This window comes from Gorilla gorilla, chromosome 13 (genome assembly GCF_029281585.2).
Source record: "Gorilla gorilla gorilla isolate KB3781 chromosome 13, NHGRI_mGorGor1-v2.1_pri, whole genome shotgun sequence".
NCBI lineage: Eukaryota > Metazoa > Chordata > Mammalia > Primates > Hominidae > Gorilla > Gorilla gorilla.
Window position 1 is genome coordinate 16,599,877 of NC_073237.2, and position 19,138 is coordinate 16,619,014.

The following is a 19,138-nucleotide window of genomic DNA, read 5'->3' on the forward strand; positions in this document are numbered from 1 at the left end:
CAAGGAAGGAGAGATACATAAAATTTAACAGGAATACATATGAAGCAGTATCTTTAAAGAATGTAAATATATCAACCAAAAGTAAATTTGAGATTCAAATTTCCATTGCTAAAGTCTTTTCAGAGTCAGAACGACATAATTATTATATAGCTATTCAAAACAAAACCAAAAACTTACTGGAAAGGAGAACAACTGGTTTGAGAAGAAAAACTTTTCGTGGTAGAGCAGAAATAACTGTCAAGGAAAATACTTAGAAAAAGGCATATATAAAGAGTGGCCTAGTTTTACTGCACACGTCTTTGCCATGCAGAAACAGCTAAATCCCATCTGACAACTACTTTCCCTTTCGTGTACCTTGTCTTTAGAGAATAAAATATATCTGGGTTTGATATAGAGGAGACTAATTTTCACATTAAAAAATGATTTTCTTAAAAGCCTGGCCTTACAGTTTAAAAATTATACGATTAAAATCAAGATATTATTCCTATAAAAAGCCAAACTTTAATCCATTTAAATCATGAAACTTAAAACTTAACTTGAAGCGATTTCAATCATGAAACTTAAAACTCCAAATTACTATTGTGAATTAACACTTCTCCACTATTTATCTTGCAATTTTAAAAACACTTCAGAAAGTAGCAAATTTGTAAAACAATAAATAATTCGTACCTATAGTATCCTCATTTTGCCATGCAGTTTTATTTAAATCTCACTTAAAAAGAAATGGAACTCATTCTTAAAGGGTAGAATGTACATGATGTAAAGCAGACACAGGAAGATTTATCTTTACTTACTGAAAATCAATAGTACAATTCTAAGATTTTTTCCATGAAACTATTGAAATAAGTCCTACTTGAAAAGAGAAATCCCACAAGAGTTAGCAATTAATAAAAACACCAAAATGAGAAATTCCCCAGCATGGAAAATTCCTGTCATAAATGTTGATGTTTATCCAGTTAAAAATATATACAACGAATAATATCAATAAATAAATGTATTAGAAGGAAATAATAGATGTTAGTTACGTATACCCAAAACTATACGTATTTTAGGCTCTATATTTACTGAGGCACAGAACTAAAAGAATTTTTAAAGTTCTTTCTATTAGAAACTATTATCAATAGGTTGCATCTTTATGGCCCAACTGAGTTGAAATTCCAAATAAGATCCCTTCAAATTTAATAAATGGCATTCTTCATTAACAGCATTTAAAAAATAATGGCTGAAACACATAATCAACATTACACTGAAGTTCTATCTGAAGACAGAAAAAGTTGCCATCCACACCAAAACTACACATATACCTTCTGATTTTATAGAATTGTTCCAATGTCTTTTCTCTCAATATCATTAAAATCACCCTACCTGTTTGGACCGAGGTCTACCAGGAGAAAATTTTCTCTTAGTAATAGCTGGTTTACCCATGCCAATTTTTGGAGTGACTGAGATGTAAGTTGTTGGCATGATGTTTCCAGCAGAGGAACTAAGAGCTGAAGGGTAATTATGCAGCATGTCATGTGAAGGCGAGTCTGAAGAAGGTGTTGGGGAGGAAGACACATCTGCCTTGCTTATGTCTGCTGATGATGAAAATGATGACTCTGTCTCAGATGATAACTTTATAGATTTGCCTCCTTGGTATGAAACATCTTTCAAACAACCCTCAATTTTAGGAGTCATTTCAGAGTCCATCAATCCAGTAGAAAGCTCAGAATTTTCTTTATGTTCCTTTTCTCCTTGTAGCCTTTCTATAACCAACTGTTCCTCAGGACATAATGAAGTGCTTTCCTCATGTGGGGACACTAAGGTTTCTAGTGGAAGAGTGACAGATTCAATGACTAATTTTGGAGGCCTTGATTCTTCTTTGGATACCACTGTTTTAGGTTCCTCTAACAACTGCAGTTGCTCTTGCTGCACAGTGATCTGGTGTGTAACGACTTCAATGTTTTCTGTCACTTCCATTTTATCTTCAATTTGATCTTCACCACAAATATGCTTCACTTCAGAAGACATTTTCATTTCTTCACTATCAACCTCATTAGAAATCTGTTTTTCCAATTCGGTATTCACTGTATGTTGGGATGATACTACAAAATTCAGAACATTTGTTATGGTAAGGTACAAACAAATTTTAAATTTTCTAACTATAGATATATAAAACATTTGGCTACACTAGAACTTAAATCAGAAGGTATTCATCAAAGCAGACAATTATTAAGTGAATGAAAGCCAAAGTATACAAGGATTTATGGATTAGAATTAGCCACATACCAGAAAACCTAATGAAAACATGTTTTATAACTTAAGTACTTCCAAATGGATTGAAAATTACACAGGAAAAGTTCTCATACTCATTTTTTAGTTAAGAAAATGAGGATCAATCATGTTATGTGAGGTACCTAAGTTAAAAAGTAAAGACTGATCTAGAATGTGTAGGCATTTTCTAATAGTAGATACCCAGATGTAACAAAGTTACTATAGACTCAAAAGCACAGACAGAAAAGATTTGCTAACCACCAATATTTATTTTGCTTAACCATACCTGCCAACCTAGCCAAAATATTCTTTGGATATAATCCTTGCTCTTCATCATTGTCTATAAATTAAAAGACTAATCTCAGAAAATCTAGAAACTTAGATATCAGAAACATAGTCACTGGTAAATTTTAAATCAGGATACCAGTATGTTAAACCTTTAACTCAATCTCATCAAGGTAATTTTTAAATTATAGTAAAAAGACACTGCTAGCCTCATTTACCAATCAGTGACTAAAATTTATCTATTTATCTATGTTCTTTTTTTTTTTTTGAAACAGGATCTCAATCTCACTCTGTGACCCAAGCTGGAGTGCAGTAGCACAAACATGGCTCACTGCAGCCTCAACCTCGTGGGCTCAAGTGGTCCTCCCACCTCAGCCTCCCAAACTGCTGGGACTGCAGGCATGTGTCACCATGCCCAGATTTTTTTTTATTTTTGTAGAGACAGGGTCTCACTATATTGCCCAGGCCTATACATGTTCTGATACCAAACTGAAATCTCATCTTCTTTCCCACTTTATTGAAAGACTACAGGTAAGGATAAAAGAAAACTACCAAATAACAGATCTGATAGTACAAAATATTTTTAATCATGACCTCCCCCCTCCAAAAAAAAAAACTTTCAAGAGAAACTAACCTACTTTAGATCCATTGTCAATTCTTTTCCAGAATCTCTTAACTAAAAGATTTAGTTACTGTAATGTATATACATACAGCAATTGCAAAAAAATCTTTGGGATAAAGACATTATCTTATGACTCAAACAAATTAGACAATATGAACATACTGCTTACCAGCAATGAGAAGACTATCTGTGTCCTCTATACCCTCAGTGTAGGGAAAGGCTTTCTGAATATGACTCAAAAATCCAGAAGCAAAAGAAGATTAATAAATCAACTCCATAAAAAAGAAACTTTTGCATGGCAAAAAAAATAATAAAAACAAAGTCAAAAGACACATAATACAGCCTGGATAACATGGTGAGACCCTGTCTCTACAAAAGTAAAAAATTAGCTGGGCTTCGTGGTACACATATCTCCTAGCTAACTCGGGAGGCTGAGGCAGGAATATTGCTTGAGCCCAGGTCAAGACTACAGTGAACTATGACCATACCACTGTACTATGGCCGGCGTGACAGGGTGAGACACAGTCTCACACAAATAAGCAAAAAAAAAAAAAAAAAAAAACAAGAACAAATAAGCTAGCAGAAAGTATCTGCATCATGTAACACATATAAGGGCTTACATCCCTCACTTATAAAGAACTCTTAAATTTAGGGAAAAATGCCAAAATCTTCAATAACAGGCAAAACACATGAACAGACAATTCATGAGAAGAAATAAAAACTGACCCTTAAACACATGAAAAAATGATCAACTTCACTCTTAGGATAAACAAAAATTAAAACTACATTGATACACTACTTTTCACCCAGAAGGCAGACAAACATTCAAAAGCTGAACAAGTCATCCTGTTAGCAAAGACGTAGGAAAAGTTCTCTCACACATCTCTGGTGGCAATGCAAAGTACCGTAAGCCCCAAAAAAGGGAATTTGACGGTATCTCACAAAGCTACATATGTGTACACTCCTGAGGCAATAATCCTAGGAATTTACCCTACAGATTTGTCCCTGAGAATTCAAAAACACACATGCACAAAGCCAGGGAGTGTAAAATCATTTATAATGCAAAATATCATAAACTACTGAAATACCATGGGTTACTGAGTAACCCATAGCACAGATACACAATGGAGTGCTATGCAGCTGTTTAAAAGGAGAATGAGATCTCTTGAACTTGCCTAACTTGCCTGGAAGTGATTTCCAGATTTTATTACACGAAAAAAGCAACATGCAAAAGAACATATACAACATGCTACCTTCACTGAAAGAGCAATATATCCTCTTATTCTTAGATGAAAAATAACAGGAGGTTTAAAACAGAAAACAATGAAGTTAGTTACTTCCAAGAGGCTGGGGAAAATGCGGCATAAGTAATAAACAAGAGACAGTGACAATTCTGAGTAAAACTTCATATAGTTTTGAGTTTTGAAAGTATACTCATACCTTCTATATTTAAAAAATTAAATCACTAAGAAAAGAAAGGGGAATAAAATCTATTACTGAGAGCAAACTGAAGCAGACTTGCTTTTTAGATTGAGCAACTGAATAAATGTGCTGTTCTACAACCCAGAATTTTTATTGTAGAAGAACAGACATGCAAGAATGAAAAGGCAAAGAACTCAATGGAGAAGGATAAGAACTGGAGGTGCTGGTATAAATTCATTATTTCTAAGTTATGTATATGTATATGAATATTTATGTGTATATACATAACATGTAGGGGTGTTCAATCTTTTGGCTTTCCTGGACCACATTGAAAGAAGAATCGTCTTGGGCCACACACAAGATACACTAATACTAATGATAGCTGATGAGCTACACACACACACACCCACACACACACACCCCCCAAAAAAGAAACACCTCATAATGTTTTAAGAAATTTTATGAATTTCTGTTGGGCCACATTCGAAGCCATCCTGGACCACATGTAGCCTGCGGGCCATGGGTTGGACAAACTTCTGTAAGTGTATACACAGGCATGTATTTCCTGACGTCACCTACTGAAAGGGTGAAGAAGCAAACACCCTCCGGTAGCAATGAGCACACCCAGCACCCATTCCCCACTAAAGGAATGTGGGTTACTTATTTAACAATGGACTTATTCCAGGACTGGGGCACGGGAGGTATAAGATGAGCTTGTAACATCTTGTTACACCAAAAAGTATGAAGTGTTCAAATAAGCAGTGAGAGCAGAACACCAGTGCCAGCTTGAAGGAGCAACTGACAGCAAGTATGGGACTATTTGAGCCAAAAAATAATTAGGTAATGAGTTGTAAATGATTGAAGATAATAGGAGTTCATGAGCCAATATTAATAGTAAGTAAGTTTAACATGTGAAAGAAGTGTTCTTGCTTACGAAAGAAAGCAGAGGGCTAACTGGTAAATGTGGTGGGAGTGCGAGAGCTGGAAATGCATCATTTGCAACCAAAAGAAAGCATGTTAAAATGGCATCATCAGGCAGTAAGTTTGTTGTTGTTGTTGCTGTTGTTGTTGTTGCTGTTGTTGTTGTTGCTGTTTTTTGAGACAGAGTCTATCTCTGTCACCCAGACTGGAGTGTAGTAGCATGAGTTCGACTCACTGCAACCTCTGCCTCCCGGGTTCAAGCGATTCTCCTGTCTCAGCATCCTGAGTAGCTGGGATTACATGGCACCCACTACCATGCCTGGCTAATTTTTGTATTTTTAGTACAGACAGGGTTTCACCATGTTGGCCAGGCTGATCTTGAACTCCTGACCTCAACTGATCCACCCACTTCAGCCTCCCAAAGTGCTGGGATTACAGGTGTGAGCCACCACACCCGGGCTAGGGAGTAAGTTTTTCAAATCTAGAAGGAAATTCTGAGGAAAAGCAAGATATTTGCATGGTCTTAAAGTATCCTCACATACTGCTTTATTAGATACAAAGGAGTGGGGAACAGAAATTGGGCAACAGCCTGACCACGTGATTCTCATGAGGGAAAGTGGAATAATGTGTGCTTCCAGCTGTGATACCCTGAGGATGGATCAGCACTTTGCAGTATTCTGGCCAATAATGCATGCCTCTCATCTAATTGTAAGGGGTTATCAAAAACAACATGGGGAAATTTCTGTTTGAAAAAAGAAAAAAGAAGTATATCGAGAAGAACTCTATTCTTCAAAAATACCAATGACAAAAACTAAATCCTAGAATCTACTTGGAGGAAGGGGTAGGCTATGAAGGACATAAGATCAAATGACATAACTGGAACATGGCTAGTACATTAGATAAACATACGACATTGATGTAAGTTTAGGAAGTTGATAGCAGGATGGTGATTTTTTTAAAGAATATTCCTACTATTAAGAAATACATACTGAAATGGTGGTAAAAAGGCACAATGTATGTAATTAACCCTCAAATAGTAGGGGGTTGGGGGAATAAAGACACACACACAGACACACACACACACACACACACACACACACACAGAAAGCGAGAGAGGGCATGCCCAATGATAATGAAATGCTAACAACTGATAAATCTGAGTAAATGGGATACACGTATTATTTTTATTTTTTCCAACTTTTAGAGTTTGAACTTATTTTCAAGTAAAAACTTTCTAAAAACGCATAATATACCAACGAACAGACATTCCTGAGATAAAAATAGGAAAAAGAAACCCATCTGACAATGACTGTTTTACAATAAAGATCCTGAAAAGATCACCCCCACTCCAGCTCACCAGGGAGCAGCCCCAAACTAGACTGACAGCCCTGTGGGGGCACACTGATTTGCCCCAACATCTCCAGCCTTCACTACAGTGATGTTCGCACACAGTAAACACTCAAATGTTAAATGCAAACAAATGAGCAAATTATGACTCAAGACTACAGAGAGAACTACAGAAGAATTCAACAGCAGAGAAAGATGATCATTCTTCAAATGGTTCAAAGGACAAACCTTTCAATCCATGAAAAACTCTATGGTAACTGTTTCTGTACTTACTTTGTGTTAGGCATTGTGCTGGGCACTTTATAGATACCACTTCAGTAAATCCAACATCCCTGTGAGGTAAGTACCGTTAACCTTCTGTACACTGACTTAGGGAAGTTCAACAGGTAGCCAAAGATCATCAATTTAGTAACTGAAAAAACTGCAGTTTGACTCCACAGCATAAGCTTTGAACCACCACACTATAGTGCCTTCATTGAGCAGAATAAAAAGATTAAGTATCCAATAGTATTCCCAGAATTTATGTAATTCTGTCACTCTCAAAAGAGAATAGCAGATTACAAAGAGCAAATCGAAAAGAAGCACACCAAAGGGGAGACAGAACAAGCTGAGAAAGACACCCAGAATTCTCTACCAGTTCTCAAGACAATGAAAACCATAATAAAGAAGATTAAGAGCAAGAGACAAAAATTATCCAGTAGTTACTAGACTAGATATTATTAGAGAGTGTAAAGAAGGTAATTTTTTAAGTGAATATATTTTTTTAAAAAGGTGCTGGGGCGGGGGGTGGGGGCGGGGATGGGGATTCACACATCTCCCAAAGCTTTCAGGAAGAAAAAAAGGATTATGATTAAATTTTTTCAAGTTAAGATTTTTCTCGTGACAGCATAAACTGAAAAAACTGAAGAAAATGTTTTCAGAGTATAAAAAAGAAAAATTTGTAATATGAAACATTATACTGTGCCAAGTTCTTATAGCCTAAAAGGAACAGTCTCTTTCCGACATGTAGGGTTTCAAAAAATTTATAATTATTTTTAAAGGATCACAACCAAGACTCCAAAAGATTGAGGGTAAAGTTGGAATTAACAGAGGAAATATATTTTTGCAAGAAAATTGTGACAAGGTTTACAATCTAGGTTAATCGAATCAGAGAAAAGGGGAATAAAAACTTCATTTTCAGTGGGGAATGGGAGAAAATTTATATCTTTAATATTTATAATCATTTACATTCACAAAATGAGATTCTGAATTATAAATCATTGCAGGAAGTAAAAGAAGAGAAAAATAGAAAGAAATTATAAGAAAAATTTTGCCTCAAAACAGCCAAGCATTTCAATTGCAACCATCAATCCAAACAGTGACCTCTATTAAGCTTTCAAAAGATACATTTTTATAACACAAAAGAATCCAAAATAAGATGTGAAAAGATAACCATTCAACTGTTAAACTAACACCCTACGTGGCCATAGTGTCAGGCAAAGCAAAATACCTGCCCTTCCTGATCCCTCAACAAAAAACACATTACATAGAATAAAGAACAATTTTATACTGGTAAAAAGCACAACATATTAACACTGTTGCTAAATAACAGCCACAAGTTATTTGTTTAAAAATATGATAAATTGATAGGAACAATTAATAGTGGTCAGTTGTAACTTGTTGAATCAACAAGTCAAAAAATAAGGTAAAAGGACTTCATCTAACTAAATGAAATTAATAAACACAAATGCTACACCTTTAAAAAGTCAATACTTCAAGTATCAAAACATTTATTTTAAAAAACCTACCTTAGTTAAATTCTCTGTTTAAATGAAATGAAAGCATAAATTAACATACTTCAGCACAACTTAAAAAAACATAAAGTTATTAGCTAAGGTATATACATACATAAAGTTACAAATACAATAAACTTGGCTTCAGCCAAAGCTATAGCCTAAGGTAAACTTATAGTCTTAAATGTCCTTTTTCCTTAGGAAAGAAAATGAATTACAAATTCAACTTCATATTAAAGTAAAAAGGCAAGTAGAGGAACTGAGTGAAGATAAGAGTGTAAATATACAAATCAGTCAAACAGCAGAGTTTTTCCTTTCCAATGATAAGTCATTCAGCAAGAGAAGGAATCTGAACTACCTGAGGAAGCAGGCCAGAGTTCATCACAATCCTTCAGCCCTCAGGCCCCACTTCCCAGGTAGCCACAGCTGAGCACAGTTACCCAGCAGCTCTTTTTCCCCCAAGGAGAGAAAGCCCCTCCCCTCAACCCCCACCACTCAGGCAGATGTCTAGTAGAACTTGCTGAAGACCACAGCAGAACCTGGTAATACTGCTTGCAGTTCTAGGTGCCAAACCTCACTGGCGAGGACAGGGTGCAGGTACAGGATCTCTCTGCGTCTGCTCCCACCTCCTCCCCACACCAGGGACCAGGGGTTCTGGCCACATCACCCTCCTTTCCCAGGCCCTCCACCTCCTCCCTAGAGAAAGCAGTTCCGAGAAGGGCAATGACAATGCTGTGCCTTCCACTCCCGCACACGGGCCATCACGCCCTCTCCAGCTCCAGGGAAAACCCGCTCCAGGCCCATGCAGCACCTGAGGGTCAACTCCATCCCTCAACCTCGCGACACCAGCAGCCCAGGAAGACTAAGCTTAAAAGCTAAACCGCACCTTGGATTCCAAGGGCTATCTCCACTACCCCACTGCCCCCAACCCGGCTCTGAACACCTCACCCTGAAGGGGCAGAAGCCAAGTGAGGTAGGAAGTTAGTTAATGAGTTCATCGGCATTTTTTATAATAGCTCAAAATTTTAACGACCCAAATGTTCACCAACAGGTGATTCAATACACAAATTGTGGTATCTCCAGCACTCAGTAATACAAAAGAATCACTACTGATCTGTGCAGCAATAGGGATGAATTTCAAAATAATTACACCGAGTTAAAGAAGCCAGACCAAAAACGAGTATATACTATATGAAGCTTTTATTAAAAATTCTAGGAAGTGAATACTAATCTATAGTGAAAAAGCAGACTAGGAAGACAGAGGGTTTGGGTTTGAACAGCCACAAAGCAAGCCAAGAGGCACCAGGAAACTTTGACGGTGATGACTATGTTCATTATCTTGAAGAGTGTACAGTTTGCTGTATGTCAGTTATATGTCAATAAAGCTGCTTTTAAAAAGGTGATGGTAATATATAGATTTGAATAGATATCCGATTTGTCTGTTCTCCATATAAAACATACAGAGGATTTAAAAAAGTAAATAAACAACTTACTTTGCATTTCCAGCCATTGGTTGGTACAGATTTCATAATTCGTTGAAGACAAAAAGTATGATACCCTTTGTCACACGTGTCACACACTAGCATCTTGCTATCTTCTCCCGATTGTCTAAAAAGTAAGATAGCATTAATGATGGCTTATCTTTAAACTTATGTTTTGCAACATAAGTAATCATGAAAATCATCAGTCCTGGGAACTGCACAGTTCATAAATACCTCAGTATCTGTTTTGTCTCTGCAGATAGTAACAGAGGTAACCCTGCTATAAGGATTGCCTCCTAAATGGTGATCTTTACTCAATGCTCACCTACGGTTAACTTGCTCTAGCCATTTTAGGATTCCTGCAAAGGAGGAAGGGTTGAGGCAAGATGAATAGCCTCTGATCTTTACTTTTAAAATATAATTTTTGAGAGGAAGGCGCTATAACTGCTAGGTGCTACTGTGTGGAAAGAACAAATCTTGGCACAGCAAATTGAAAAGACTGTCATATAACGTAAAGAGGATCAAATTTGGCATCAGATCTCTATTTGTATTCAGGCTGCTGTTTTCTAGCTGTGTCACTAAACAACTTAGACTAAAGCTCTCTGAGTTTCAGGTATAAAACGGGAATAATAAACATTACTGTGATAATTAAATGTAATGCAGTTTCAAGTGCTTAGGATGTCTATTAAGCAATTAAACGCTGAATAATTATTACAAAAGATGAACCTTGTCATAATTATTAAGAATTATAATTGAAAACCTAAAACCTTTCTTTAAACACTCTTCTGCCCCCAAAGATTGGGCCCCTGTCCTACAGCGTTATCTCTGTTGAGATTTTTGACTATAATCACTTTCAGATACTATGATTTTAAATTCAAGAGGAGGGGAAGAGAAAAAACGGGGAAAGCAAGAAGAGCTGAGAGAGGAATCTCTGAATGAAATCTGTGGGATAAACAGAAGTCAACAGGAAGATGGGTCAGTTGGCCTCCAATTATTATTCAGTTCAACCTCTCCATAAAAAGTCACATGTTTTATCTCTTCAGCTACATGGAAAGATCTTGGAGGACAAGTACTCTTCCTTCAAGTTCTTTTAATCCTTCCCAAGAAACTGATTGCAGATACAAGGTATTGAATAAATGTTTACTGAATATTTTATCTAATTTTTACCAAAATATGAAGGTACATATTCCTATTTATGTCACGTAACTCTAAGATATTGATGCTTATTTCTTATAAAACTAAATAATAAAAACAGGCTGATCATGGCAGTTGGGCATAATTCTTGCTGGTTTCAACAAAAATTCTCAGCCTGTAAATGAAGATGCTGGTAACATCCCCAAATTATCATGCTCATTAGAATCATGGGGGTGCAAGCGGAAATCACAGAAAAGACTGGAGAAATGACCAAGAGATGAAATACAATAGGAAAAGATAACCCCCTTACAAATTTTTAAATGCTACATATTTCATTTTCGAATTATGCTGACCAGGATCTATTCAAGGTGCCTTTTAGAGAGATGCAGATGTACATTAAAATAATAGTAGAAATTGTCCTTCCTGGAATGGAAATTCAAACACATGACTGACGTTTTGGCTCAACTCTAATTCTTCTACGTCTGTAGTAACAGGTTTAAATCCTATCACATCCCCTCCCCGGTGCCCCTGAAGACAAGCTACTTTATTCTTCTCATGCTTGTTTTAAATTGTTAATATCGCTTATTTTTTAAACTGTTGGTAAATTTAAATTAGCTCTTTAGACTACCAGAGCAATTTAAATGATTAAAATCAGTTTTGTTTAGACTTCTTTCAAAATAATATAAACGTTAATATCCAGTAATTTTCTTAAGTATGATGAAGTTACTCTGAATGAATACAGCCAAAATATGAACAACCTCTATTATATTACACAAACCTTTAGCGCCTAGTAATAGGGTCCCTCTTAAACCCAATACACAGCTTTGAATTGAAATGAAAACTTACTTGCAATTCTGGCACACTTTGCACTCAGGACATTGCCAACCTGCACGTTTTAATGGAGTAACCGCTATATCCAGGCACATTCCATGATAGTGCTGACCACAAGTAATACAAAAGAACTGATCTAAGAGGTCTCCCGGGCTGTCGCACACTGCACAGTTTGCATCTTCCTTCGCTATAATTAACAGTAAAACAATGAAATTGTTGTATAAGAATTTAAATTTTTTCTGACTATACAGTAAAATCATTTGAAAGGATTTGCATCATGAACCTTTCAGACATTTGAAGTTATTCACCTTGAATTGTCATCTAATCAGAAAGAGGCATCAATAAAAACACTGTAGGGTATTTAATCTAAATGTAACCACATTAAATTTAATCGTATAGTTTTGCAATTATTTGTGGCTATATCTACTTGAGACCATAAGCAGGTCTTCTTTAATTTTCTATTCCTAATGCCAATGATAATGCTGGACACCTAATTAATGCTCAATATATGCTCACTGGAAAGAACCAAACAAGGAAAATACCAACTAAGAAATGCTTTGCAGTGTAACATAAACATTTTCTTTGAATGTTAAATATATTTTGAAATTACAAAATCAGACAAGAGACAAAATTAAGAAACGTTAATATCAATTAGACTAAGATGCTTCTTAAGCATAAACAGACTATTCAAATCACATAAGGGCTTTTTTTTAATTACTGGAAAATGTCTTATGTGGAAGAACATTAAAGACAGAAGCTACATATTCATACACAAACACATTACTTAATATACTAATTATATATTCTTCTATATTAATTTCTAGTTGTAAAAGCATTAAAATCCACATCATTATGGGCATCATCCATCCCTAAATGTGGATTAAAAGAAAATGTACTAACAGTTCTTTTACCATAGAAAACAGAAAATATAAGGATAAACTGCCCTGCGAAATATACAGTTAAACTTATGCATATTGCAAAATAAGAAGGAAAATAATGTATTCTAAAATCATACCAATCTTAGATAATGTATAAAAAATATGCCTGTATATAACAAGTATCACAAAGTATATGAATCTTTTCATTTTTCGAAGGTTTGATCATTCCTATCTACTATTCTGACTCATATGTTCTTTCTTTTCCAGTCAAGCTTATCATACCAACCTTCGATAATATATATAAATATGCCTGTATTTAACAAGTATCACAAAGTATATGAACCATTTTTTTTCCTTTTTTTTTTTGAGACAGTTTCACTCTGTCACCAAGGCTAGAGAGCAATGGCGCGATCTAGGCTTACTGTAACCTCCGCCTCCCAGGTTCAAGGGATTCTCACGCCTCAGCCTCCCCAGTAGCTGGGATTACAGGCGTGTGCCACCATGCCCACCTAATTTTTATATTTTTAGTAGAGACGGTGTTTCGCCACATAGCCCAGGCTGGTCTCAAACTCCTGAGCTCAAGCAATCCTCCTGCCTCACCCTCCCAAAGTGCTGGGATTACAGGTGTGAGCTACCGCACTCAGACTTTTTTCCATTTTTTGAAAGTTTGGTCAATCCTATCAATTTCTCTCTGACTCATACATTCTTTCTTTTCCAGTCAAGCATCTTGAAACAGAGTAAAAATATATTTCTTTTATTTGTACCGGAGTCTGCAAACTTTTCCTGAAAAGGGCCAGACAGTAAATATTTTAGGCTTTGTGAGCCATAGCAGTCTCTGACAAAAAGTCAGACCTTTTGTTTTTATTTACACTCTTTTAAAAATGTGAAAATAATTCCTCGCTTGAGGGCAGTACAAAAACAGGCTTCAAAATGTGGACGCTGGCTGGACCTCTGACATACTTCACGAAGGCTGGCTTAGCACCTAATACTCATCTGAAGCTACATTAGTGAGGCTGCCAATGCCCATAGGAAACCCGATTTAGTCTTTGGCTTTTTTGCACTTTGCAGCATTTGCATTGCTAGCCACTCCCACATTAAAACGCCCCTTTCCTTAGTTTCTATCATGGCAACTCTCTCCTAATTTCTCCTTAGTTTTCCCCCACTTTCATCTCATCCTCCTTTGTTGGCTTTTGTACCTATACAATCTTTCTAAATGCTGGAGTTTCTTAGGATTTCATCCTTTTCCTTCTTTCCTAATCCCCCATAGTTTCCCTTTGTGATCACATCAACTCTCATGCCATAAAATGCCACCATGATTCCTAAATCTGTATTATTGGCCCTAGAATTCTTTCATAAACCCCAAACCTTTATTCTTCAAGTCTTACTGGATCTCAATAGCCAGGTGTTCTAAACACTCAATCTCAACTGCTCTAAAGTGAAACTTTTTTAAAAACCCGAAACATCATCCATTTTTCTCAAGAATAGATAAAGGCAGAAACCTTAGTATCATTGTTGACTCTGAACTCAGCCCTGACCCAACACATCCAGCCAGATCCCAATTCTTATGTATTAAACTTCCTACACATCATTCTTCCTTATATGTTTATAGTTTAGTCTATCATATTAGGTTAGTGCAAAAGTAACTGCAGTTTTTGGCATTACTTTTAATGGCGAAGACTGCAATTACCTTTGCACCTACCTAATACTCTGTCTCGCTAACTGCAGTATCTTCTGCATCAAATCATCTCTACTTACGGTTCTGACATCCTCTCTAAATCATTTTCTACACATCCAGAACAATCTTTCAACAATGTAAATCTAATTGTTAACCTCTTTATAAATTAAAACTCCACCAATACCTCATTTTTCACCTAAAAGAAAATCAGAATTTTCAAGTATGAGGCAAAAAGGTCCTTATCTCCCTTTCCAACTGAATCTCAGAACCACTCACTATTTTGTGGTCATGGTGGGTTGTCTGCCATGCACCTCACATAGCATGATATTCATGTCTGTGTGCTTTTACACATTCTGTTCCCTCTGCTTGAAATTTTGTTTTCCTGCTGTGCTCTCAGCCTTCAAAACTCTGCTCATGGCTGGGAACAGAGGCTCACGCCTGTAATCCCAGCACTCTGGGAGGCCAAAGCAGATGGATAACTTGAGGTCAGGAGTTCGAGACCAGCCGGGCCAACATGGTGAAACCCTATCTATACTAAAAATACAAAATTAGCAGGGTGTGGTGGCACATGCCTGTCCCAGCTACTCAGGAGGCTGAGGCAGGAGAATCGCTTGAACCCAGGAGATGGAGGCTGCAGTGACTAGAGTTTGTGCCATGGCACTACAGCCTGGGGGACAGAGTGAGACCCTGTCTCAAAAAAAAACTCTGCACATTATTTCCTGAATACCTATTACCACACCCAAATACCCATTTAGTAGTTGAATATTACTTTTACCCATATGCTTACAAGAAACTTCTGTTACATAATCATTTATTTACAGCACAACTCTGTGAATCCTTGAAGGACAGGGGCCTTAACTTTTTTAAATTTTTATCCCCAACTGCCTAACATGAATCAAGTCTTATTGAACATATTTTAAGTGAAGGACTTACTGCTAAAATCACTTTTAAATGGCTCTTTAAGTGATAGGCATTTAAAATAAATCATTAATCTAACAATGGAAGCATCATAAATTGGTTCATTTTTGATAGAAAAGACATAACTGGGATCTTATGTTTCTTAATATTAAGAGAGTACTAGTATTTATCTTTCAAAATATGTACATTGAAAAATTGATCTCTTTTTGCTCACCGTAAAACTTTTAAAAATTGGGGGAATACTCAACTAATTATCAGAAACTAATTATCAGATAATCAATTCATTTTTCTATTATACTCTCCTAGGAACACTAAAATGCTTCTGTGAAACTTTCTAGAGTTTGCTCCCCTGACACTTCAGGTTGCCATGGTAGCTACTAGCGACTTGTGGTTTCTGAACAAGTGAAATGTAATTAGTTCAAATCGAGGTATGCAGTAAGCATAAAATGCACACTGGATTCCAAAATCTTAATGGGGAAAAAGTATCTCAAAATTTGAAATATTACTATTTTGGATTACTGAATTAAATAAAATTTACTACAGTTGTTCCCAAATGTTTCCTTTTCCTCAAATTTTTAACATACCCACTAGAAAAATTACTTATGTTGCTCACATTATATTTATACTGCGCAGCACTGTTATATACAACAAAGTTCACTCTGCAACAAGACAACTGTCATTGTCACAAAAATCACTTTTTAGACTATGATGATCTCCACCAATTCCTTACTGACAACCTTGCTGTCTTATCTGATTACTATGGATCATTGGTAATAAATTAGTCAAAGAAAAACATCCATGTAATACATCTGGTGCAAAAGCACTTAATATGCCTTATGTGAAAAACAATATTATTTTTAAAAGCACTACACAAAGAAATGAGGTTGGTTCCAACCCTCCCAGTCAGGGAGAAGATGTGTGGGGATACTGAAACAACCTTATGGAGGTCATGTATAAGAAGATTATCGATACTACTAGATAGGTTTGGTGTCATCACAGAAATTAAATATGAATATTTAGACACACATGTCTGTAAGCCAGAGACATTAAGTTTAAAGCAATAATCAACTAAGAAATTTTTCTTTAAACAGTTGAAAAAGCAAAGAGACAGGCTATAACTAAAGATAATTTAAGAGGGGAGAGGAGTAAAATCCAGGTCTATTTGGCTTCTAAGATCAGGCTCTTGACTACTAATCAAATTGACTCCTCAGTAAACTTTACTAGTGATCAATGAAAGTGATGAGTATTTGAGTATACACAAAAGTAGACATGAAATGCCAACAGTGGCATACAATGAAGCTAAATGGAGTAAAGGGAGCAAGGTTCTTATGGCAGGAGAAAAGTGAGAGGAAACAAAATGATCATCTTTAGAGAAGGTCATTTCCTAAGAGACAGCTGTAAAAAGAGAAGAGATAAATAAAAAAGACAAAAACATTGAGCTTAAATTAGAACAGAGCTTATCACAGATCCTTAAACTTGATGAAACTATTGCTTAAGAAAGCCCAGACAACACATAAGAATAAAAGCATTGGTGAACAGCAAGAAAAGTCAAAATAGCTGTCATATAGTGTAAATTGAAGAAGGACCAAATCAGCATTGCTTTCTAATTTCCATCACACCCTACCATCTGCCAATTTTCATTACTGGCAGGACACTGGGCTGAGTGATTTGTCTATAAAAGAGAATCTCTGGAAAGAAAAAATAAATCATGGATGTCATCCAAAGAGGCTAGACCATATCATTGGCAGGTAGATAAGAAAGGTCAGAAGACTGACAGAATTTAGGGTAAAAGAAAAGCAGCAGGACTTAATGCCAAGAAATACAAAGATAACCAAAGAAAAGAGGCTGGAGTTAAAGCTTAAGTGAAGTAAAAGGAATTAAAGCTAAATGATGAGTAAATACATTGAGGAACAGGGGGTGAATTAAGATGTGTAGCATTTCCATGTTTAAACCTTGCAAAAACTTCTCATTGCAGGCTGAACAGAACCCAAACTCCTTCCCTTGCTTACAAGCCTACATGATCTAGCCTTTGTTCACCTTGACGATGTCTCTACTACCCCCACCTAGTAGGCTACTATGCTCCAAGTAAAATGACATGCTGTCTGTTCATGAATCATGCCAAGTCCACTCCTCAAGTTCTGTGTAGTGGTCTGTTCCCTCTCCCTGGAATGTTCTTTCCTCTTATCTTGCATGATTGGCTTCTTACCATTCACTTTTCCTATTCAGGAAGTATATCTGGTTGTATCTCCTAGATGGATTTTTAGTGTAAAATTTCCAGTCAAGGTTAATGTATCCTTGTATCATCATGAAAACAATGTTGCAACAATGACCAGCCATTTACCTATGACAGAGCACCCTAAAAGTGTTTCCTGATGAAAATCTTGGCCTTCTTCGCAGATACTCTCTTTAGTGGATTTCTTTATAATGAGATGCATGATTTTGTTAAATTTCTCAACTTTTATAAAAAGATGTCAACCTTACTCCTAACTCAGTCAACTATCACAGCTACTGCTCTGCCCTTTAGGAAGCAACAGAAAATACATATACTCAATATGTATTATCATTCTCATAACTTAAGCCTTAGATAGGAGGTAAAATAACTACCCTTTTTAAAGCAATTAATATATACAGGGCACAATGTTATGTGAATTCCATTCATTGTTTTCATTTAACCCTCATAATAACACTATGATTTCAGACAGTATCATTTTAAAAGCATAAAAAGTAACTTCTGCCATGACACACAATTAGGATACGAAGAAATATTTATAAAAGATGTTAAAAAGGTGACAAAACATCCTATCTGCAATATTCTTTAAATTATATCCTTGGAACTTAATCCAAGATTATGATCGTCTTAACAGATGGGTCAGAACGCTGTGTAGTTAGAATGCACTGTTTAAGATCCCCAAGGAGGCCGGGCACGATGGCTCACACCTCTGTATCCCAGCAGTTTGGGAGGCTGAGACAGGCAGATCATGAGGTCAGGAGTCCGAGACAAATCTAGCCAACATAGCGAAACCCCGTCTCTACTAAAAATACAAAAAATTAGCCAGGTGTTATGGTGTGCGCCTGTAATCCCACCTACTTGGGAGGCTGAGGCAGGAGAAATCGCCTGAACCCGGAAAGTGGAGTTTGCAGTGAGCCAAGGCCATGCCACTGCATTCCAGCCAGGGTGACAGAGCGAGACTCCGTCTCAAAAAAAAAAAAAAAAAAAACAAAACAAAGGAATCTAATTTAGTCATTTAGGCCTTGATTTTATACCACTGACTTAGTTTGAAGGCTGCTATAAGAAACAGCCCTATGAAACTGGTATTTTTCTACTGCAAGTTGGCTACTTTAAGACAATTTTTCATTGCATTCTATCAAGGGATGTCTTATTATTATACCATTATATCAAGTGATGTTATAAATAGTAAGAATCAGATTAAGGGCTCATATGTCCTTCTTTGTATTGACTGTTGAAAAGGTATGGGGCCAAATTTGTGGTTTGTCTGGAATTACATATTTTTGGGGGGTCTCTCTATTATCTTCATATTTATCCTATCTAAATTTTCCATTGCCAAATTTCCTTACTTATTTTTAGTTTTATCCTATTG

The 19,138-nt window shown here is 36.3% G+C and overlaps 1 protein-coding gene across 1 annotated transcript in view; it reads right to left on the minus strand.

Annotated features, from left to right (window-relative positions):
* Positions 1-1,727: 1,727 nt before the first annotated feature.
* LOC129524667 (B melanoma antigen 3-like) overlaps positions 1,728-19,138 on the minus strand; it is a 61,538-nt gene continuing 44,127 nt past the window's right edge. The window contains exons 4-6 of the mRNA XM_055350944.2: positions 12,084-12,255; positions 10,116-10,230; positions 1,728-2,084 (exon numbers count right to left, since the gene is read on the minus strand). Of these exons, the coding sequence (XP_055206919.1) occupies positions 12,205-12,255 (51 nt within the window). The 3' untranslated portion in view covers positions 1,728-2,084; positions 10,116-10,230; positions 12,084-12,204. The remainder of the gene's footprint in view (positions 2,085-10,115; positions 10,231-12,083; positions 12,256-19,138) is intronic.